The sequence below is a fragment of the Mesoplodon bidens genome, assembly GCF_964165515.1.
Source record: "Mesoplodon bidens genome assembly, chromosome: X".
NCBI lineage: Eukaryota > Metazoa > Chordata > Mammalia > Artiodactyla > Ziphiidae > Mesoplodon > Mesoplodon bidens.
Genome location: NC_138163.1, coordinates 142030408 through 142051534, shown reverse-complemented (window position 1 = coordinate 142051534; position 21127 = coordinate 142030408). Strand labels below are relative to the sequence as shown.

General features: G+C 48.9%; 1 protein-coding gene across 2 annotated transcripts; it reads left to right on the top strand.

Annotated features, from left to right (window-relative positions):
• Positions 1-684: 684 nt before the first annotated feature.
• LOC308608429 (granulocyte-macrophage colony-stimulating factor receptor subunit alpha-like) lies at positions 685-19685 on the top strand (the record flags this gene model as incomplete). 2 transcript variants are annotated; one of them, XM_081221468.1, is made up of 12 exons in its annotated part: positions 707-743; positions 5383-5490; positions 5942-6084; positions 7071-7194; positions 10468-10597; positions 10690-10862; positions 13105-13238; positions 13742-13771; positions 14470-14605; positions 16237-16333; positions 18148-18229; positions 18954-19685. In XM_081221468.1, the coding sequence occupies 12 exons, from the start codon at positions 707-709 to the stop codon at positions 19047-19049; spliced, it is 1290 nt and encodes a 429-aa protein (XP_081077594.1). In that variant the 3' UTR covers positions 19050-19685. The 2 variants fall into 2 exon arrangements, with proteins under 2 accessions (XP_081077595.1, XP_081077594.1); XM_081221469.1 differs by lacking the exon at positions 5383-5490 and having other exon boundaries at positions 685-743.
• Between the last annotated feature and the right edge of the window lie 1442 nt (positions 19686-21127).

Genomic DNA, 21127 nt, shown 5'->3' with positions numbered 1-21127 from the left:
TCCTGCATTTCTGAAGCCCCGAAGCCCCCGTTAGCTTGGGAGACATCATCTCTCCCTCACAGCCAGGATGTACTCCCCATGAAACCCCACCCCCGCTCTTGTCCAACCCCTCATGTGATGGACCCTCCTTGGGGACACCCAGTGCTGCGTTGGTGTCCCCAGCCCCCATGACCCTTCTGTTCAGCCTTGTCCCATCATGAGCTGGAAAGCCACTTCCTACCCACTCTGGCTGGTTTTAAATCCCTGGGATACTCAGGAACGTTCTGATGAATTGAATTGAATGGAACTGGGTTGGTTGTGAATGTGAGCAAGGGGGTGTCCTCCACCAAAGACATGAAGCCCCACCATGGTGGCCACTCTGTGAAGACCTGGTGAACTATCTGGTCCAACTCTTAGGAGGATGACCTTCTCCACGTCAATGATGAAAATGGGCAGTGACACGAGAGGCCCACCTGGTAGCTGGTCTGGGCAACCTCATGGGCCACCTGCTTGGACTTTAGGGAAGGTGACCTTCTCTGTGTCTACGGTGAAGGGGGCAACTCCACCACGAAGGTTTCCCAATTCCTTGTAATGAGAAACACCACAGACGGGGGAGGAAATCAAGGAGGAAAAAAAAAAAGGAAGATATTGAGCTGAAACGTTCTCATCGTGCAATCTGGGCACTTGCTTTCGGACGAGGAAGAGACTGAGTTATCAGATCGGCCAGATGTGGGAGCTTCAGGCAGCAGCATGGAGGAACACAGGTTGGCAGGGGCGAGCGTGGTACGGTGGGGTAGTCCGGTCCCCTTGATCCTGGGGTCCTCCAAAGTGTCAAGTCACTAGGGGACCTTTTCCTGCTTCTGTTGCTGCTCCGGGCAGCTGGCGCTTCAGGTGGGTGAGAACTTGAGGGTGGGCAATAAAAGCTTCTGGGTGAATGGCACCCAGGTGAAGATGGTTACCGGTGATGGGTACGTCTCGTAGCACGTGAAGCTGCATTTTAAGATCTGAATGAGTCCCGGGGAGTGAGCCAGCTTGCAGTGGGAGTTTGTGGAGTTCGCCGCACAAGCCTGTGCCTGGGACGCGGCTTGGATTTAGTCCAAAGGCTCGGGTGGGACGCCTTCGTGAAGCTGTGTGTCCTGCGGAGCGGGTAGCCTGGCCAGGTTACAGGTGCTGTTGAAGAGGGTGGCGTTGCATTCTGTGTCTGTGTGTTGCCAGATCACAGTGGTGCGTGGTATCCCCAGAGCCACAGCGAGATCAAAACGCCAGCTTGTGCAGGGGTCACCCATGGACCCACGCCCCTGTAAGGTGTTTCCTGTGTGCCTCGAATGTGAGAGAGGTTGTTCTGAGACAAGGTCTTTCCAGCTGACATCTGTGGAAAGCTGAAATCTTTAAAAGAGGAAAGAAAACCCAGCCTGGTGAAAACCAAAAGAAGAGGGAAAGTGGGTACAAAAGGCAAAATATGGCATGATTCCATTTATAGGAAACAACCAGAATGGGCAAATCCACAGAGACAGAAAGTGGGTTCATGGTGTCCGGGGGCTGGGGGAGGGGGATGGGGAGTGACAGCTCATGGGGTCGGGGTCTCCTCTTGGAGGGATGAGAAGGTTCTGGAACCAGATAGAGGTGGTGGGATATACAACATTGCGAATGTGTTAAGTGCTGCTGAGCTGTACGCTTTCAAAGGGCAAATTTTATACCATGTGAATTTTGCCTCGACTTTAAAAAAAATCAAGGCAACAAATAAAGTAAAAGAATGAGATTTCACTGGGCTGCTTTGGTCTTCCAGCCACTTCTGTGCGGGTACCAGGAGCCGCCTCATAGGACGGGGGCGAGAATTAAACCAGGTTATGTCTGAACATGATATATCATAGCACTGATTATCTCACGCTCTGCAAGAATTGTCCTCTGGAGGTTTCTCAGCATCCTCGACCAAGAGCCGGGGGCTGCGATGAACTGATGATTGCAAGCAGCAACCTTTGGGTGGGTTTCTGTGTCCCTTTGTGGTGTGCGAGAACTCGGTTGTTTTTTTTTTTAAGTCAAGTTTACAGAAGTTTCTCGTTTTGCCCCATCATAATGAGCAAGAAGCCAAGGGAGTTTCAGTTGAGAGGAAGCTGAATGGGGAACCAGGCTGTAGGCTGTCGATCAGTCTAAGATAGTGTGTATCCTTGGGTGCCCGCTGCGTGTCCACCCCCCTCCCCAAGGCAGGGACGAAGCGAGACACTGAGGAGGAGAAAAGTGCACCCAGGAAGCTGACGGGACGGAGGGTCCGGTGATGAACGCAGGTGCTGTAACCACTGAGGACTAAGATGTTTGGACTGTGGCCCTTCTGCGGCCCATCCCCCGTCCTGTTAAGTGAAGCTCAGCTCAGACTGCAAGGGCATTGCACAAATTGCGGATGTGAAAATCAAGGCAAGGCAAGAGTCGCTGTGGGCGTGCACTGACCCAGGAAGGTCCTCACCCAGAGCCTCTGGGGTGCAGCTGGAGGGTGCCCCGGCCCCAGCACAGAGGATCGGGGACAAGACCCAGAGGAAAGCTGGGTGGTCCACGGTCCCGTTCGCAGGTGGAGGAAGCTGGGTGCTTTCCCACCGTGGGAGGAGGGCAGGAGATGTCAGTCAGGTGGGGAAGTTGGAACAGGTCTGGTCTGTGGCTTTTATTTCCTCTTTGATAGCAAGTGAGGTCCCAGGGGGCGGGGTGGGGGGAGTTGGGGGCAGGAATCTGAGGCTGGGTGCTTGTCTCCGGGTGTGCGGTGGCCCAGGTGTGCACACCTGAAAAAGGGAGTGGGTGGGGTCCTCCACTGTTGGGATCCAGCCAGGAGGAGATGGTGAAGGTTCAGGGAATCTATTTCCTTTCTCCCTCCCTCCCTCCCTCCTCCCTTCCCGGCTCCAATAGATGAGCCAGTCCAGCCTTCGACAGAGGAGGTGGGATAGGAGGCGCGTTCATGGAAACAGCGAATTAAACGTAGGAGGTGCTGGCGGCTTCTTAGCAGAGGCAGCTGGGGTGTGAGGAGAGGGTGTCCGGTGCTTGTGGAGCATCAGCAGGCTTGGGACACTCATGAACACGTCTCCGAGAGGGGGTGTCCAGGTGATCACAGGCCAGGGAGACTGCGCGTATGAGGGCAGCTGGGGTGCAGGGGAGGGTCTTTGCTGGTGGAGATGGCTCACGGAAGTCGGGAGGCCCCCCTTGTACAATAGATGCCAAAGTCACCCAGGGTGACACAGGCAAAGAGTGCAATGCCACTCTTTGGCACACAGGCCGCTTAGTTGCTCCGCGGCATGTGGGATCTTCCTGGACCAGGGCTCGAACCCATGTCCCCCGCATTGGCGGGCGGATTCTTAACCACTGCGCCACCAGGGAAGCCCCCCAAAGCATCTTATAATCACTGTGATGTGGTAGCCGTGGCTTCATGGGTCACCTGAGCCACGAATTCCACGTCCTGATCCCCGTATGGTTGACAGAAAACGTCCCCCAAAACACCTATGTCCTAATCCCTAGAAACTTTGGCTATGTTACCTTACATGACAGACAGGACTAAGTGCAAAGTATTGAGATGGGGGATTATTCTGGATTATCTGGTTGAGCTCAGTGTCATCACAAGTGTCCTTATAAGAGAGAGGCAGTGCTGTGATGATGAAGAGGCTGGACTAATGCACTTTGAAGATGGAGGGGGACCATGCACCCAGGAAGGAGGTGGCTTCCGGAAGCTGGAAAAGGCAAGGCAACACGTTCCCCTGTGGAGTTTTCACAGGGAAGCAGCTCTCTGCCAATTCCTTGATTTTACCCCAAAGGGACCCTGTCAGACTTCTGATCTCCAGCACTGCAAGAGATTAAGTGCGGAGTTTTTAAAATGCCAAGTCCGGGGCTTCCCTGGCGGCGCAGTGGTTAAGAATCCAGCCGCCAATGCAGGGGACGCGGGTTCGAGCCCTGGTCCGGGAAGATCCCACATGCCGCGGAGCAACTAAGCAGCCCATGAGCCACAACTCCTGAAGCCCACATACCTAGAGCCCGAGCTCCGCCACAAGAGAAGCCACCGCAGTGAGAAGCCCGCGCACCACAATGAAGAGTAGTCCCTGCTCGCTGCAACCAGAGAAAGCCCGCACGCAGCAACGAAGACCCAAAGTAGCCAAAAATAAATAATATAAATAAAAATAAATTTATCAAAAAATTAAAAAATAAAATGCCAAGTTTGTGGGAATTTGCTACAGGAGCACAAGGAAAGTAACACAGGCCACAGTTTTCTTGGGGGGCAGGAAAATCTCCCCGGTTTCCACGCTCCGTGGGGAGCTGTACATCCACGTCAGGCTCAGCCCCTACAAACTCATGACATCTGTCTGATTTTGTGTCTGTCTTTCTGCTCATTTATCAACTTCCCTCATCGGGTGTGAATAATGAAGGGATCAAAGTGTGTCAGAGAGAGAGTCTCCTAGCATAAAGATAATATAAATAAGGGTCAGAATGTCCTTAAGTATCAATATTATTTATAAAATTGTTCATATTCATACAAACATGACTTATTTCTCTATAATTCACATTATATATACAATTTTATATGAAGATATATAGTATAAATGAAGAGATAGATTTTATAATTAATACATAGGGGAATTATATAATAATGTATATATGTATATAAATGGCTCATATTTTCTTTACATAGACCATCCCTGCTATTCTGTTCCCAACTTCAGCAGCTGCTCCAGGGGCTATACCTGCTTTTAGCACAGTCTGCTCTGGAGAAATAATCCACTCAATTTGTAAAATGTGTATCCAGCGCCCTGATACCCATATGCTGGGGACACATTTCTGGGGATAGAGAAACAGCTATGGCTGGGGGCTTACAGTCTCTCAGGTCAGAGAGAAAGACACAGCACAGAGGGGTTCCCATCCACAGACTCTGATAACCACGCTGGAGACTCAGGGTTTGGGTTTCCCCAAATGCACTGCATGGAGCGACCCTCATCCTCAGGCTCTGGAGAAAGGATGCTGAAGGCTCAGGTGGAGGGTCTCCCAAGGGTCTCCCACTGCATGAAGGAGCCCCATCCTTGGGCGTGGTACATGGCTTTTCATTGCCTTTGACTTGGGAGTTATCCCCCCACCCCCCCACCCCTGCCACCAGGTTACAGACCAGGCAGGTGGGCAGCTTGCTCAAAGTGATTCGGAGGGTAACTGGGAAGACTGGACCTGGTGCTCAGGCTTGAGGACAGGCTCTTGGTTCTGGGGCCATCTCTGAGGTTTACTGAAGCCTGAGGACCCTCTGTCGCCAACAGTGACCCAGGATGGCCAGGTCACCATGCTGACCATCACCCTGGAGAGAGTCCTGTGTTTTTTCCCTGGACATCCCCCCAGGGAAACATCACTGGTCTCCATGTCCAGACCTCCATGAAAGCTGATTTTCTCTTCCCCCAGCACTTCCATGTCCTTCGGGCAGCCCCATGTGTGCCCTGGCGATGGCCATTCTGCTCTCCACGCTGCTGGTCCCCTCACTCCTCCTGACCCAGGAGCACTGGGATAAACGTATGAATGTGCTTGACCTCTTCCTGTTGCTCCCATTCCCACGACCCTGGGTTCTGGGGGACACATCCCAATGCCTGCATCTAATTTCATTTTATCCTCATATGCAACGGTCAACCAGCATCACGCCTCCTGTTGTGTTCCCCCCCCTTCTGGGGATGTGAATTCTCCCCCACCCATTCTGCAGACACAGGTGATGGTGGCCGACTCCCTTTACTATGGCAGGATCTGAATAAATAGCCTTTGCTGCTTCCTGCTTTGTTGACATCTCCCCTTGTAGAAAGGGCAGGAAGGAGAGGTGGGAAAGGGGTAGGGGGTGATGAGGATGTGAGAGGGGTAGGGGGACAGTGATTCCCAGACCTGATCTCTGCTCACAAGATGGGAGACGCCTTGGTTAAGGGAGAATGGAGACCGGAGAAGAGTAGTTTCTGACTCCTGAGGCTGTATGTTTCAGATCTTCCAACCGTGGAACAGAACTCCAGTCTAAATGTGAAGTTTGACCCAAAGATGACAAAATTAACTTGGGACTGCCAGGAAAACGCTACCTATGGGGAATGTGTGTTGATTCACAAGGAGAAAGGACAGATTAAAAAAAAGGTAAGATGGATTGGGTGTGCTCAGTCACTGGTCTTTGTAGAGCTCTCATCAAGCAGGACAAATAAGAAACATACGTGTGACATTGGGACACATCACAGACTCACGGTTCCAAGTGCACCAGCAAAGTGTTGCTCGTGTCCAACATGTGTCCAGAGGGCTGATTCCCTGAGAGAACCCCATTCCTCCCTCAGGCATCCCTATTCCAATTAACCTGGGGGCTCCTGGCTGCTTGCAATGGCAGCCTTTTGCTCAGTTGGTCCATCTGCAAGACTTAATCCTGAGAGAGAAATAGCATTAGCTCTGCCTGTTCAATGGAAATACAGTAAACAGACTGACTTGGATACAAGGTAAACATGACACCTGTGAGAGAACGGTGGGTATGAGATAGGACAAGAAAAGTCAATCCCATAAAAGAGAGTGTGAAGTTCCCATACAGTTTAAAGGGATGAGGGCTCTCATATTAAAAGGTGAGCTCTGGGACTTCCCTGGTGGCACAGCGGTTAAGAATCCGCCTGCCAATGCAGGAGACACGGGTTCGATCCCTGGTCCAGGAAGATCCCACATGCCGCAGAGCAACTAAGCCCATGCACCACAACTACTGAGCCTGCATGCCACAACTGCTGAAGCCCTCGCATCTAGGGCCTGTGCTACACAACAAGAGAAGCCACCACCATGAGAAGCCTGCACACCGCAACAAAGAGGAGCCCCCGCTCACCACAACTAGAGAAAAGCCTGCGCGCAGCAACGAACACCCAACGCGGCCAAACATAAATAAATAAAATAAATAAATTTATTTTTTAAAAAAAGGTGAGCTCTATTCTGACCTTCTGAACGCTGCTAGGTGGTGTCTTCCCAAAGAAGGTACCTGGGGGAGATGTCACAGAGGGAGGTGGATGTCATCACAGGGTCAGGGTAGGAGCAAACAACATCAGGATGTAACGAAAGAAGGCTGGTTCTTAATTCACTGACGGATGACATCTTTTCAGGTCAAAGACAACGAATGTCAGTGCACCTTTCAGGACTGTTCTCTCCATGGGGGAGTCACGCTCACTGTCGAAGTAAATATCAACCAAAGACGAATTTCAGAAACACTGGTCTACCTGAACCCAGGTAGGGAAAACATGGTGGTGATTCTTCTCCTCCCCACATGAGCATCAGGGTACATTCCCCCACTTTTTTCTGCTCTATGGAGATAGAATTGACACATAGGAATTGCATATATTTAAGATGTACATTTGGTGTTTTGTTTTGTTTTGTTAAATCTTTTTGGCCATGCTGCACAGCTTGTGGGATCTTAGTTCCCAAACCAGGGATTGAACGTGGGCCCTCAGCAGTGAGAGTGCACAGTCCTAACCACTGGACCCCCAGGGAAGTCCCACATTTGGTGTTTTGATGTATGTATACTTTGTGAAATGATTACCACAATTGAGCTATTAACCTATCCATCCTGTCATGTAGGTTTTTTTGTTTGTTTCTTTGTTTTTTTTTTTTGTGGTGAGAACCCTGGAGATCTACTCTCTTAGTGAATTTCAAGTGAACAATCCAGTATTTTAACTATAGTCACTATGTTGTACGTTAGATCCCTGGAACTTACTCATCTTATAGCTGGATATTTGTACCTTTTGACGAACATCTCCCCATTTTCCCCACCCTCCCCAGCGCCTGGAACCCCCATTCTATTCTGTGTTTCTATGAGTTTTCTTTAGATTCCACATATAAGTGAATCATATAGTATTTGTCTCTCTCTGTCTGACTTATTTCACTTAGCATAATACCCCCCAGGTCCATCCATGTTGTTGCAAATGGCAGAATTTCCTCCTTTTCATGGCTGAATAATATTCCTGTGTGTGTGTGTGTGTGTGTGTATCACATCTTCTTTACTCATTCATCTGTCCACACAAACACTTAGTTTATTTCCATATCTTGGCTTCTGTGAATAATTCTGCAGTGAACATGGGGGTGCAGATATCTCTTTGAGATCCAGATTTTATTTCCATGGAATATACACTCATAAAAAGGATCGCTGGATCATATGGTAATCCCACTTTTAATTTTGGGGGGAATCGCCACACTGTTTCCCATAGTGGCTGCACCAATTTACATCCCCACCAACAGGGCACGAGGGTTCCCTTTTCTCCACATCCTTGCCAACACTTGTTATTTCTTGTCTTTTTGATGAGAGCTATTCTGACAGGTGTGAGGTGATACCTCACTGTGGTTTTAATTTGCATTTCCCTGACAATTAGTGATGTTGAGCATCTTTTTAGGTACCTGTTGTACATTTGGATGTCTTCTTTGGAAAAACGTCTATTCAGATCCTTTGACTGTTTTTTAATCAGATTATTTGTTTTTTAAAAATTTGGTTTTTGCTATTGGGTTGCTTGAACTCTTTATATATTTTGGATATTAACTCCTTATCAGATACATATGGTTTGCAAATATTTTCTCCCATTGTATAGGTTGGCTTTCTGCTGTGTTGATTGTTTCCTTTGCTGTGCAGAAGTGTTTAGTTTGATCCAATTCTAGTTTTCTACTTTTGTTTTTGTTGCCTGTGCTTTTGGTGTTAAATCCAAAAAATCATTGCCAGGACCAATGTCAAGATGTTCTTTCCCTATGTTTTCTTCTAGGAGTTTTACAGGTTCAGATCTTATATTTAAGTCTTTAATCCATTTTGACTTGATTTCTGTATGTGGTGTGGGATAAGGAACCAATTTCATTCTTCTGCATGTGGATATGCAGTTGTCCCATCATCATTTAGTAAAGACACTAATCCTTTCTCCCTGGTGTGTTCTTGGCAGGTTTATCAAATATCAGTACACCATAAGTGTGGGGATTTATTTCTGGGCTCTCTAATCTGTTTCAGTTATCTCTATGTCTACATTTATGCCATCATAGTACAGTTTTAATTACTGTACCTTTGTAATATATCTTGGGATCAGGCAACATGAGGCTTCCAGCTTTGTTCTTCTTGCTCAACATGGTTTTCGCTATTTGGAGTCTTGTGGTTCCATACGAATTTTAGGACTGCTTTTTCTTTTCCTTTAAAGAATGTCATTGGGTTTTTGTTTGTTTGTTTGTTTGTTTGTTTTTTGCGGTACGTGGGCCTCTCACTGCTGTGGCCTCTCCCGCTGCGGAGCACAGGCTCCGGACGCGCAGGCCCAGCGACCATGGCTCATGGGCCCAGCCGCTCTGCAGCATGTGGGATCTTCCCAGACCAGGACACGAACCCACGTCCCCTGCACCGGCAGGCGGACTCTCAACCACTGCACCACCAGTGAAGCCTATCATTAGGGTTTTGATAGGGGTCACATTGATCTATAGATCACTTTGGGTAGTATGGACATTTTAACACTATTAATTCTTTCAGTCCATTAACACAGGGTGTCTTTCCATTTATCTGTGTCTTTTTTCATTTCCCTCATCAATGTCTTGTAACATAGAACTTACAAGCCTTTCACCTCCTTGGTTAAGTGTATTCCTAGGTACATTACTCTTTTTGTTGCTATTGTAAATGAGATTTTTTTTTCTTAATTTCTGTTTCAGCTATGTCATTGTTACTGTGTGGAAATGCCACTGATTTGTGTATGTTGATATTGTATCCTGCAACTTTACTAAATGTATTAGTTTCAATAATTTTTTTTGTTTAGTCTTAGGGTTTTCTACGTATATGATCATATCATCTGCAAACAGAGATCATCTTACTTCTTTCTTTCTGATTTGAATAACTTTATTTCTTTTTCTTGTCTAATTGCTCTGGCTAGGACTTCAGGTACTATGTTAAATAGGAGTGTTGAGAGTGGGCATCCTTGTACAGTATCTTAGAGGAAACGCTTTCAGTTTTTCTCAATTGAGTATGACATTAGCTGTGGGATTTTCATATTTGGCCTTCATTGTGCTGAAGTAGATCCTTTTTATACCTATTTTGTTGAGAGTTTTTATCCTGAATGGATGTTGAATTTTGTCAAACACTTTTTCTGCATCTATTGAGATGATTATGTGGTTTATCACTTTCACTCTGTTAATGTGGTTCATCACATTGATTGATTTGCGTATGTTGAATCATTCTTACATCCCAGGGATAAATTTGACTTTTAACATGCTGTTGGATATGGTTTGCTAACATTTTGTTGGGGATTTTTACATCTATGCTTATTAGGGATATTGGCCTGTAATTTTCTTTTCTTGTGTCTTTTTCTGGCTTTGGTATCAGAGTGATGAGTGATGCTGACCTCAGAAAATGAGTTTAGAGGTGTTCCCTCTTCTTCTCTTCTTGGGAAGAGTTTGAGAAGAATTGGTATTGATTCTTCTTTGAACCATGAAGCCATCCGGTCCATCCCCCTTTAAACTCCACATACAAATTATTTTGTTTCTGTCTCTTCCCAGGTGCGGAGGGCACAGCTGCCCAAAACTTCTCCTGTCTTATCTACAATGCGGATTTCATGAACTGCACCTGGGCCAAGGGCCAAGCAGCGCCCAATGACGTTCAATATTTTTTGTATATAAGAGGCTCAAAGTAAGTGTTGACCTCACGTAGACAACCCTGAGAAATACAGTGAAGAAAGAAATATGCCCTGATTATCCTCTGAACACTTTGGAATCTTACAGGAAAAAAATCGAAAGAGAATGTCCTTGTTACCTAAAAGACTCGGGAACCCATGTGGGATGTCACCTCCAAGACCTCTCGGGATTAACTTCGTACAGTTACTTCCTGGTTAACGGTACCAGCCAAGAAACAGGAATCCAGTTCTTCGATTCGGTTTTGTTGTTAAAAGAAATAGGTGAGAGCAACCACCTGTGATTTAACCACTGCCTAGTAGGTCCGACAGAATTTGCGTTGAAATCTGCGTAAGTTTCCTGGAGATGCTGTAACAAATGACTACAAACTGGGAGGCTTAAAACAATGGAAATGTATTCTCTTGCAGTTCTGGAGGCCAGAAATCCAAAATCAAGGCATTGACAGGGTTAGTTCCTTCTGGACTGTCTGAAAGAACTTCTGCTCCCATGCCTCTTTCCTAGCTTCTGGTGATGGCCAGGAGTCCTTGGCTTATGGATGCATCATTTTAATCTCTGTCCACATGTCCATCTTCCTGGTATATCACGAATCTCCCTTCCTTCCTTTTATACAGACACCAGTCATTGGATTTAGAGCTCACCTTATTCAGAATGACCTCATCTCAAGATCCTTAATTACTCAATCAAACATGTCCACAAATTAGAGAGACAACCACCCGAGAAGAGCAGGCATGGTAGCTCCAGACCCTTTGCCCATGCCTTGCCCTATGCATCTCTTCTGTCTGTCTGCTCCTGAGTTATGTCCTTTTATCGTAAAACAGTGATCTAGTAAGTAAAATGTTTCCTGAGTTCTGTGAGCTTCTCTTGCAAATTAATCAAACCCACGGAGGAGGTCAGGGGAACCTTTGATCTATAGCAGGTCAGTTGGAAGCACAGGTGATGACCTGGATTTGGGATTGACATCTGAAGTGGGAGGACTGAGCCCTTCACCTGTGGAATCTGACGCTACCTCCAGGTAGATAGTGCCAGAATTGAGTTGAATTGTAGGACACCAAGCTGGTGTCAGAGAATTGCTTGGTGGTGTTGGGGGTCAGAGGGAAGTCCCACACATCAGAAGTGGGTGCAGAATCCTCAGTCCAGATCACAATGATGGGCCCGAAGAGTTATATCCCTTACTTTGTTCTGAGCTGGAAAATCCAGTGTAAGTATCTTAGGGATAGAGCATCTCACCTCTAAAGTTAAAGACGATCAGATCTACTCGAGGTGGATGTGGAGTCCATGAGATTCACAGTCACAAGAGAAGCTTCACACAGCCAAGCTGTCCAAACAGACCTTCAAAGGTTCCAACAACCGAATTGAGTCTCAGCTTTTAGAATGGAACAGACGCCCATCAGAATGCAGTCAGATACAGAACTTCCATCCTGTTGATTGCTGGCATGCACCGTCATGGGGTCACTCTTTGGATATCTGTTCAACGATGAAGGCCACTAAAGTTCCTTGACCTTTTCAAACATGCATCAACTCCCCCATTTGGAAACCATAACTTTGCTAGCTCCACGTGGACCCGATTCCTCCAAGCCCCCATCTTTCCCTCCTTCCCTCCCTTTGGGTAACCTGCTACAAGGACAAGTGTACACCCAGGTGCATCTGCCCAGATGCCACCCCCTCTTTCTCTCCGTAGGATCTGACATTCCAAGCCCCTCCACCCATCCTGGACCACTGTGAAGTCACGGCTTCGTCTTCTTTCTCTTCTTTCTACCGCTCTGCTGCAGGCTGGTCTCTGGAAGATACTCCCCTATGCCAAACAATGTCTTCTCTTGAACGCCAGCCCCCTCCTTCTACCTGCAGGCTCCCTGACCCCATAAGATAGTCCAGGCCTCTTAAGGCTAAAAACATCTCAAACCAGCCTCTCTCCTGCCCTCCAAACCCATCACCACCTACCTCCTCAGGTCCTCTGTTTTAAACTTTTTATTTATTTTTGGCTGTGTTGGGTCTTCATGGCTGCACGTGGGCTTTCTCTAGTTGCGGGGGTTACTCTTTGTTATGGCACACGGGCTTCTCATTGCGGTGGCTTCTCTTGTCGTGGAGCACGTGCTCCAGGCGCGCGATCTTCAGTAGTTGTGGCGCGTGGGCTTCAGTAGTTGTGGCTCACAGGCTTTAGAGCACAGGCTCAGTAATTGTGGCTCATGGGCTTAGTTGCTCTGCGGCATGTGGGATCTTCCCAGACCAGGGCTCGAACCCGTGTCCCCTGCATCAGCAGGTGGATTCTTAACCACTGCACCACCAAGGAAGTCTCCCCAGGTCTTCTTGAACCCAAACTTCCTCCCTTCTGCACATGGTGGCCTGATGATTCATCATCTTCCCCAAGAGCCAACACTCAGACCCACCCTTGCCTCCCGGTGACCTTGGTGAGCTACCATCAATGTTGGGAAGGCAGAACTGGGTCTCCTCTCTGTGGTCCAGGGGAAGCATTCTGGGTTAGAGGTGTCTGCTGGGTTCTCATTACAGAGCAATACAACCCCCCCACCAATATCACCGTGCACTGCAACGAATCACACTGCTTCATCCGGTGGGAAAAGCCCAGGACCCGAAAAACACTGTCCATCAGGGAGTTCCAGTACCAGCTGGACATCCAGAGACAGGTGAGTGGACACTGCTCCAAGCAGGGCACCATGCCTCAAGAAGCTTGGCAGCCACCCCCATGACCCACCGTGAGAATGTGGGGCACATGAGGTGGGCTCAGAATGGGTGAACATCTGGGAAAATTCAGGGTCTGCTCCAAGCCCACCTGCACCCAGTGTAGACAAGGAGGAACCCTCTCCCTATGTCCACCTGCACCCAGTGCAGACAAGGAGGAACCTCTGCTCCAAGCCCACCTGAATTCTTATTAGTATCCATTTCCAGCTGAGGTTCTAGAAGGAGCCATGAACAGGGGCACCCTCCCTCCTGTGGACATGTTCCATCCTTCTATGTGGAGTCCACTGTAGGTTAGGGGGGACAAAAGGAGCTCAACCCTTTGTTGGGCCCTGACTGTTTCGGTTTTTCCTGACTGCACTCAAAGGGAGAGATTGGATGATAACTATGAAAAACCTTCAAAATGGAGAGAAATAAACATTCTATTTTGGTTTGGGTTTTTTTTTTCTAGAGTAATACCGGAAGCGGTAGAAATCAACTGGTGAGTTACAACTCTGACCCAAAATATCACCCTTGTAGCTTAAGTGTACAATGTTGGGCAATGTACACATGCCAACTGCAAACTTGGTCCAGTGGTGGCCAGGATGGGGATGGGGTAAAAACCAGAGGATGGAGGTTCCCTAGAGTACCGTCCAGTCAGTGATATAGGGGCACCCCCCAGTAGCCCCCTGGATGGGGTCTCCCTCTTCTATCCATGTTCATCAAGGAAATATTCCTTGGAGTGTCAAGGAGATGATATCTTCTTCCAAAATTCCGCTCGAGGTTGATCATCAAAGTACTTTTTGTTGATCTTTTCTAAGTTTCACCACCACTCTGACCTCAGTATCCTCCTCTGTCCGATGAGGAAGTTGAACTTCGCCCTCTTAACATCCTTTACAGGGACATTAGCCATCCATGGGTTCGTTCATATCCACTGTAGCTCTTGAATCATTTCTGCTTCTATACTTATGATCCTAGCAACCCCAGGAGTGGTTACTCGGAAAATGGCAGAATCACTCATTGTCATTATTCCCTTAAGCATTCCTCCCAAGTTCTCAGGACGTAAAGTACCACATTCATGTCCAGATTGGGAGGGTGTGGCTTTGAATCTTTCACTTCAGTTGGGCAACTGAAAAGACACCCTCACTCTGTTTCTCAACACAGGCAACAACTCTGTCTAACTTTCTGTTTTCTCCAAAGATTGTGGTGTCCGGTGACTCGGGGAATAAATACAGCTTTCCGAGACCAGGGTTCAGAGCCAAACATACCGTGAAGATCAGGACGGCAGATGCCCGGAAAGCCCACTGGGGTGCCTGGAGTCAGCCAGCTGAGTTTGGTACGTGTCCAAAGATCATCACTGGACAGATCCTGGCATCCTGAATTCATCTCTGAGCCATTCTGGGAGGGGTTCCTGTCCACCGGCCCCTGCAACACTGTTCCCCTGGCAACAGCAAGGGCTCATGAGAGGGACCCTTTAAGAATAACTAAGAGCCTTCCTAAGCCTCCGCCCCACCAGGAAATGACCCATCCCTCCTGGTCACGCCAGACAGCCATCACGGTCCACCTCTGGTCAGGATACAGCTCACATCCAAACTGGCTCTGTTTCTTTCTAATCGGGGGAGGGCTAGCGTGACAGATTTTTTTTTTTTTTTTTTTTTTTTTTTTTTTTTTTTGCGGTACGCGGGCCTCTCACTGTCGTGGCCTCTCCCGTTGTGGAGCACAGGCTCCGGACGCGCAGGCTCAGCGGCCATGGCTCACGGGCCCAGCCACTCCACGGCATGTGGGATCTTCCCGGACCGGGGCACGAACCCGCGTCCCCTGCATCGGCAGGCAGACTCCCAACCACTGTGCCACCAGGGAAGCCCTAGCCTGACAGATTTTACTGCCTTCCTCCTTCTAACTTTGATTAGTTGGCAAGAATATAATGGTTTGGCCCTAAAGCCAATCTGATACTTAAGAGTCTACCTTCCCTTATATGCAGTCTCAAACACCTTCAGTGTTTTAGCAAGCATAGCATGCATACGTTGTTGTTTTTTTTTTTCTGATCCAAGATCAATGCCTTTGATACATGCCAGTGTAGAATTTATGAAATGAAATAAGGATTCAGCAATATTTCATAAGCTGGAAGGGACAGCTGAGTGCAATACGGAATTGATTTGCCATCTTGCATTTGTCAGTGGGTTTTTAGCCGTGACACCAAAAGCAGGAAAGATAAAAGAAAAAAATAGGTAAACCGGACTTCATCAAAAATGAAAACTCTTGTGCATCAAAGGACACGCTCAAGACAGTGAAAAAACAACCCATGAAAGGGGAGAAAATATTTCAAATCATTTGAGTAGGGCCAAGCCTCCAAAGCATAAAAAGTATTCTGAGAAACCAAGAACAAAAACACTGACAACCCACTTTAAAAATGGGTTTAAAATATGCCCCCCGCACCACCAACAAAATAAGAATAGACAAAAAGAATAGACCTTTCCCGGAATAGAGCTCTAAACAGACTTGGCTGACATCCATGTGACTTTTTTTGGTTTCATTTCCCCTCCAGAATATGCACTTTTGACAATTAACATATTGCTTTAAAAAAAAATAATGTACCGTAAAGAGCACTTATTCTAAATGACATGCGAAATTAAAGCTTAAGAATAGATGGGACGCAATTTTGTTTAAAACCGCACACCTGGAAATGTGTATTCATCCTTTTTTGGTCCGTTTTTAAATTGAATTCTCGGTCTTTGGGTTGCTGTGTCTTAAAATCACTTTATGTGTTTTGGACGTGATCCCGGGGTCGTGTTGTCTCACGAACATCTTTTTGTGAAAGTTGCAGGACTGGGTCCTTTCTTTAGATGTCCGTCCTGCTCTGGGCATGTTTCCTCCTCCGTGAGCTAGTGAGGACATAAGCTGGCTGAGTGGTGACCGCTCATGCCCCGGCCCCCGGCGTACTTGGCGTGTTCCCCTCTCACTCCCCAGGCTCTGCGGAACCAGAATCCAGCCTGCTGCATGTCTACCTGCTGGTGGTCCTGGGGACCCTTGTCTGTGGCTTGATCGTCAGCTGCCTTTTCAAAAGGTAACCCCAGGTCGTCCTAGGTGGGCATCCCGGTGGTCAGCGGAGGGGGCCGGTGTTTATTCCAAAGGCAGCCCCAATCGGCTGGCAAAAAACAGAGGGCAGCCTGCAAACATCCCAGGCAGTCCTAGCAGCCAATTGGCGTGTGGGTTTTCTGGAGGAAAACTTGTCTGGAAAAAGGGAAGGAAGTTGGAGAGATGGAAAAACACACAGGAGAGAAAGAGCTCTGATGCTCCATCCATCAGTGGCAGGCGGGCTGGCAACCAGCAAGGGTCTTTCCTGCCCCCAGACTCCTGCCGGGCACCCCTCACAGCTCTTTTGTGCTCCGAGTTCTGCCTGCCTTCAGCCCCTGGAGCTTCTGGGGTTCTCAGAATGTCTCTCCTCCTCTGACTTTCATTTCCCCCAGCACAAGTTATTCAGCCCTGGCTCCCAGACCACTGCAATCAGCCTGTCCACGGGCACCTCTGCAGACATCTTTCCTGTTGTGTGACCCTGGCATCATACAGGGTCTGTGACCACCGGGCAAATGCTTTGCAATGAACATGTAGACTAAAGTTGCATGCATATGGCATGATGCACTCTGCAAAGCATGGGGAGATTTTGCACCTGGAGACCCTCCTGCAGGATGTGGGGATGCTGTGGGAGTCCACCTGCGGCCCCTGTCCTGATGCCCCTGTCTTGGTTGGGCGTCCTGTGCTAAATGTCCCCCAGGACCAGGCGAGACACTGGTCTGCCTTGTGAAAGCAACTGAGAGGCACCCCTGTTCCCAGGGACACTGGACCTGGGAGCAAAGAGGCGTTTGGGCAGCCCGGTCACTGGCTGTGGTAACAGGGACAGATCTCATGCTTTACACGGAAGACTTATCTTAAAGGAAAGCTGTGTGAGTTTCCTGTAGCTGCCGGAACCAGTGACCACAAGCCAGAGGCTTAAAACCACAGGCATCCATCCTCCTCCAGTCCTGGAGACCAGACCTCTGAGGTCAAGGTGTCCCAGGGTCACGGTCCCTCCAGGGGCTCCAGGGGAGGGTCCTTCCCGCCTCTTCCAGCTTCTGGGGGCTCCAGGCATCCCTGGGCTTGTGGCTGCATCCCTCCCGTCTCTGACTCTGTCTTCACGGGGCTTCTCCTCTGTGTCTGTGTCTCTCCTCTTCTGTGTCTTAGAAGGACCCTGTCATTGGATGTGGGGCCACCCTCCTCCAGGGGGACCTCATCTCAGACCCTTCACTGCATCACACCTACAAAGACCCCGTTTCCACATAAATTCCCACTCCCAGGTTTCAGGGGTCAGGAGTTGAATATATCTTTGGAGGCTACCTTTCAACTCAGTACAACCTCTCCTGATGATGTCACAGGACTGGAGGTACCATTCATGTAATAAACGCCCCTGTGAACATGCAGCAGGACTAGGGTGCTGCGGGACCATGGAATATGCTGGTTAAAAGATAGCATTGAAAATACGTGACATCCACAGAAGGCGGCCCAATCTGGAACCCGTGGGTTTCAAGGTTGGATAAGCCTCCTGGTCTTTAAACACCAGAGACCCCAGACTCCTCCAAGCTGCTGGAGACTGGACATGTTCCCCACTCCCATCCCTGGGCCCAAGGGAGTGAGTGAAGGTTCTAGAAAGACCCTCACAGAGTCTATCATTTTCTCCATGGTCTAAGCCTGGAGTTGGTCCTTCTGTGATTCTGAAAGGAAATTGTTCTGAAGAAATGAGCCTGGATGGCGTGTTTGCACATGACATGACAACATGTCCCCTTTGGGTGCAGGAAGGAAATTGGACGTCTAGATCTTCTCTTCACACATTTCTTGTCTCACCAGGTTCCTAGGGACGCACAGGTTATTCCCGCCAATTCCACAGATCAAAGATAAATTGAACGATAACCATCAAATCGACCACGAGGTACATATGGGGTGGGGGGCAAACCAGGATGGAGAAGAGGGAACAGTGACCCCAGAATCTCAACTGTGTCCACCCAAAGGGGTCCACAGGAAGTGGCTGCCATCCCGTGTCCTGCTCCCTGGCCTTCTCAGGAGTCAGGGACGGGGGTTTTACCTGCGAGCTGTGTCTGGGGAAATTGGGTGGGGGGAGAGGAGAGACGGAAGATGGGGAAAGAGAAAGAGAGAGGTGGAGGCAGACTGAAAGGGTTCTGACCAGACCTCCGGGAGGGGACAGCTCCAGACAGGATGAAAAAGGACAAGGGACAAGGGACACCCCCATACGTGAGACTGCCCTTGGGTGCACCCATCACGTCTGCCTCTCCGTGGGGCGGGGGCTACGTCTACCGACTCCGCTGTCTGGCATCATATCCCCCAGCTCTCAGCTTGCTCACCCCCTTTCTTGAGCTGGGCATCTCTCCTCTCAGGAGCACCGATCCACACCCTCTCCGGGCCCCTGGGACCTCCAGGGTCCCGCCCACCCCAGGGGGCCAAGATGAGCCACGTCCCACTCCCCCTGAGCTCCGGGTGGCCCTAGCGTGTGTGGTACCCTAGGCTCAGATGTCCCTCCCACAAGCTCATCTGCCAGCTACAAGATCTGACACAGAGAGCCGTCTCCGATTTCTAGCTAAACCCCCCGTGGCCACTGCTCACGGGGCTCCTGACACCCCCATCCTTCTCCCCATCAGATCCTCTGGGAGAAGTTTACACATGATGTGGGAAAAGGTGACAAGGAAGAGGTCTTAGCCGTGGAAGAAGTCACAGAAGCCCCAGCGAATGCGTGAATTCCAGATGTCTATATCCCCGGGGCTTTCTGGAAGTTGGTTTTTTTACAGTTTCTTTTAATGTTTTTTCAATGTTTTGCTTAATTTTTTTGAATGTAGGTTTTCTTTTGTTTGTTTGTTTGTTTGCGGTATGTGGGCCTCTCACTGCTGTGGCCTCTCCCGTTGCGGAGCACAGGCTCCGGACGCGCAGGCTCAGTGGCCATGGCTCACGGGCCCAGCCGCTCCGCAGCATGTGGGATCTTCCCGGACTGGGGCACGAACCCGTGTCCCCTGCATCGGCAGGCGGACTCCCAACCACTGCACCACCAGAGAAGCCCTGAATGTAGCTTTTAAAAATTGTTTTGAGCATTTTTCTACCTTTCTGTTTTGTTTCGTTTTTTTACTCTAAAAAATAATGTGATGTTTTGCAAAGATGCTTTGTAGTTGGAGGGATGTTTCGAGGCCCGTCGATCCTGACCACGTGATGCGCCTTCCAGCTCCTCCAGGGAAACACCATCCCTTCCTCACAGGGAGGGGTCCGAGCTGCTGCTGGCTGCTGGGGCTGGGATGAGGGTCTGTGCCGCCGCCCGCTTCCACTGGCAGAAGATTTACATCCTCTTTTTTTCTCTACTGGCTGCAGTTTAGAAAGGAATAACTGTCCAGTGGCTGCTCTAACAGGACCACAATTACTGAGTCGACACAAAGGGTGCCTACTTGTTATAGCCTGTAAGCCCTCCTGCCTGCTTCTTATAAGGGATGCTTGTGGATTATGTCACACCCACCTGGGTAATCCAGGACCAAGTCCCCATCTCGAGATCTAGGACTTAGTCACATCTGTAAAGTCCCTTCTGTCAGAAGGCAACATTTTTATAGGGTCCAGGTATTAGGATGTGGACCTCTTTGGGGACATGATTCTGTGCACCACACAGAGCCCAAGGAGGGAAGCTTGGTTGAGCGGCTGTGATGGGCGAGCTCAGAGCCGCCCTCACTCCCCCGAATTCGCACCTGACACCCTGGGCTCTGTGTCCCCTCCCCATACCTGGCCTGTGCATCCCTCCGATCTGATTGGATCCTAAGTCAAAACCAGCTGAGTTACATGCTTTATCATAAACCAGCAAAGTCTGTTTTCAATTCCAGTCTTTGCCTGAGTCCCGTGAGCAGTTTTAGCAAATTATCAACCCTGCGGAGGCGGGTCATGGGAAGCCCTGATTTATAGCCAGTCGGTCGGAAGTCCGGGCTGCCCGGGACTCCCAACTGGGGGTCTGAAGGGAGTAAGGTCTGGAGTCTTGGGGAGCCGGTTGTAGGTGTTGGAAAATGGCCCAGAAGAATGCACACACCCACATGAAAGACACAGCAGCTGAGCATTTTACGGCACAGATGTCACATCTCAAGAGAAATGAGTTATTTATGTCTGTGAGTCTGTTTCTGCTTTGTATATAAATTCATTTATTTTTTAGATTCCAAAGTGATGATTACCAAAGGAGAAAGGAAGTGGGGGAGGGGATAAATTGAGTTTAGGATTAAGAGATACAAACTACTATACATAAAATTGATAAGCAATGATTTACTTTGTAACACAGGGAACAATATTCAATATCTTGTAATAGAGTGGAAAATAATCTGAAAAAAAATATATATATATAATTGAATCACTTTGTTGTACACCTGAAACCAACACAACATTGTAAATCAACTAGACTCCCATATAAAATAAACATTAAAAAAGAAACTAAGGTCATTCTAATGGAAAAAAACGAGTTCTTGGACTGATGCCCCAGGCACTCAGCACCTAACGCCCCTGTATCTTTCTGTGGCCCCGGTGGTGATAGGCTCAGGCTGCAGGTGCCTGCCCGTCTCTGCCACCCAGGAGGCCCAGCCTGGACCCTCCTGGTGACTGTGTGGTTTGCACAGTGGTGCCCCTGTGCTCACACGAGGGGTCAGCGGCTGCAGAGGCAGACTTTCAGGAACTTGCAGGCCAGAGCATTGCCCAACAGGATGTGTGAGGTTGGCACAGCTGGGGTGGTGGGACTGGTCCCAGTGACACCAGCCGCCTCCCCGGCATCCTCTCCCCGTGGGAGGGCAGAGGGCGAGCATGTGCT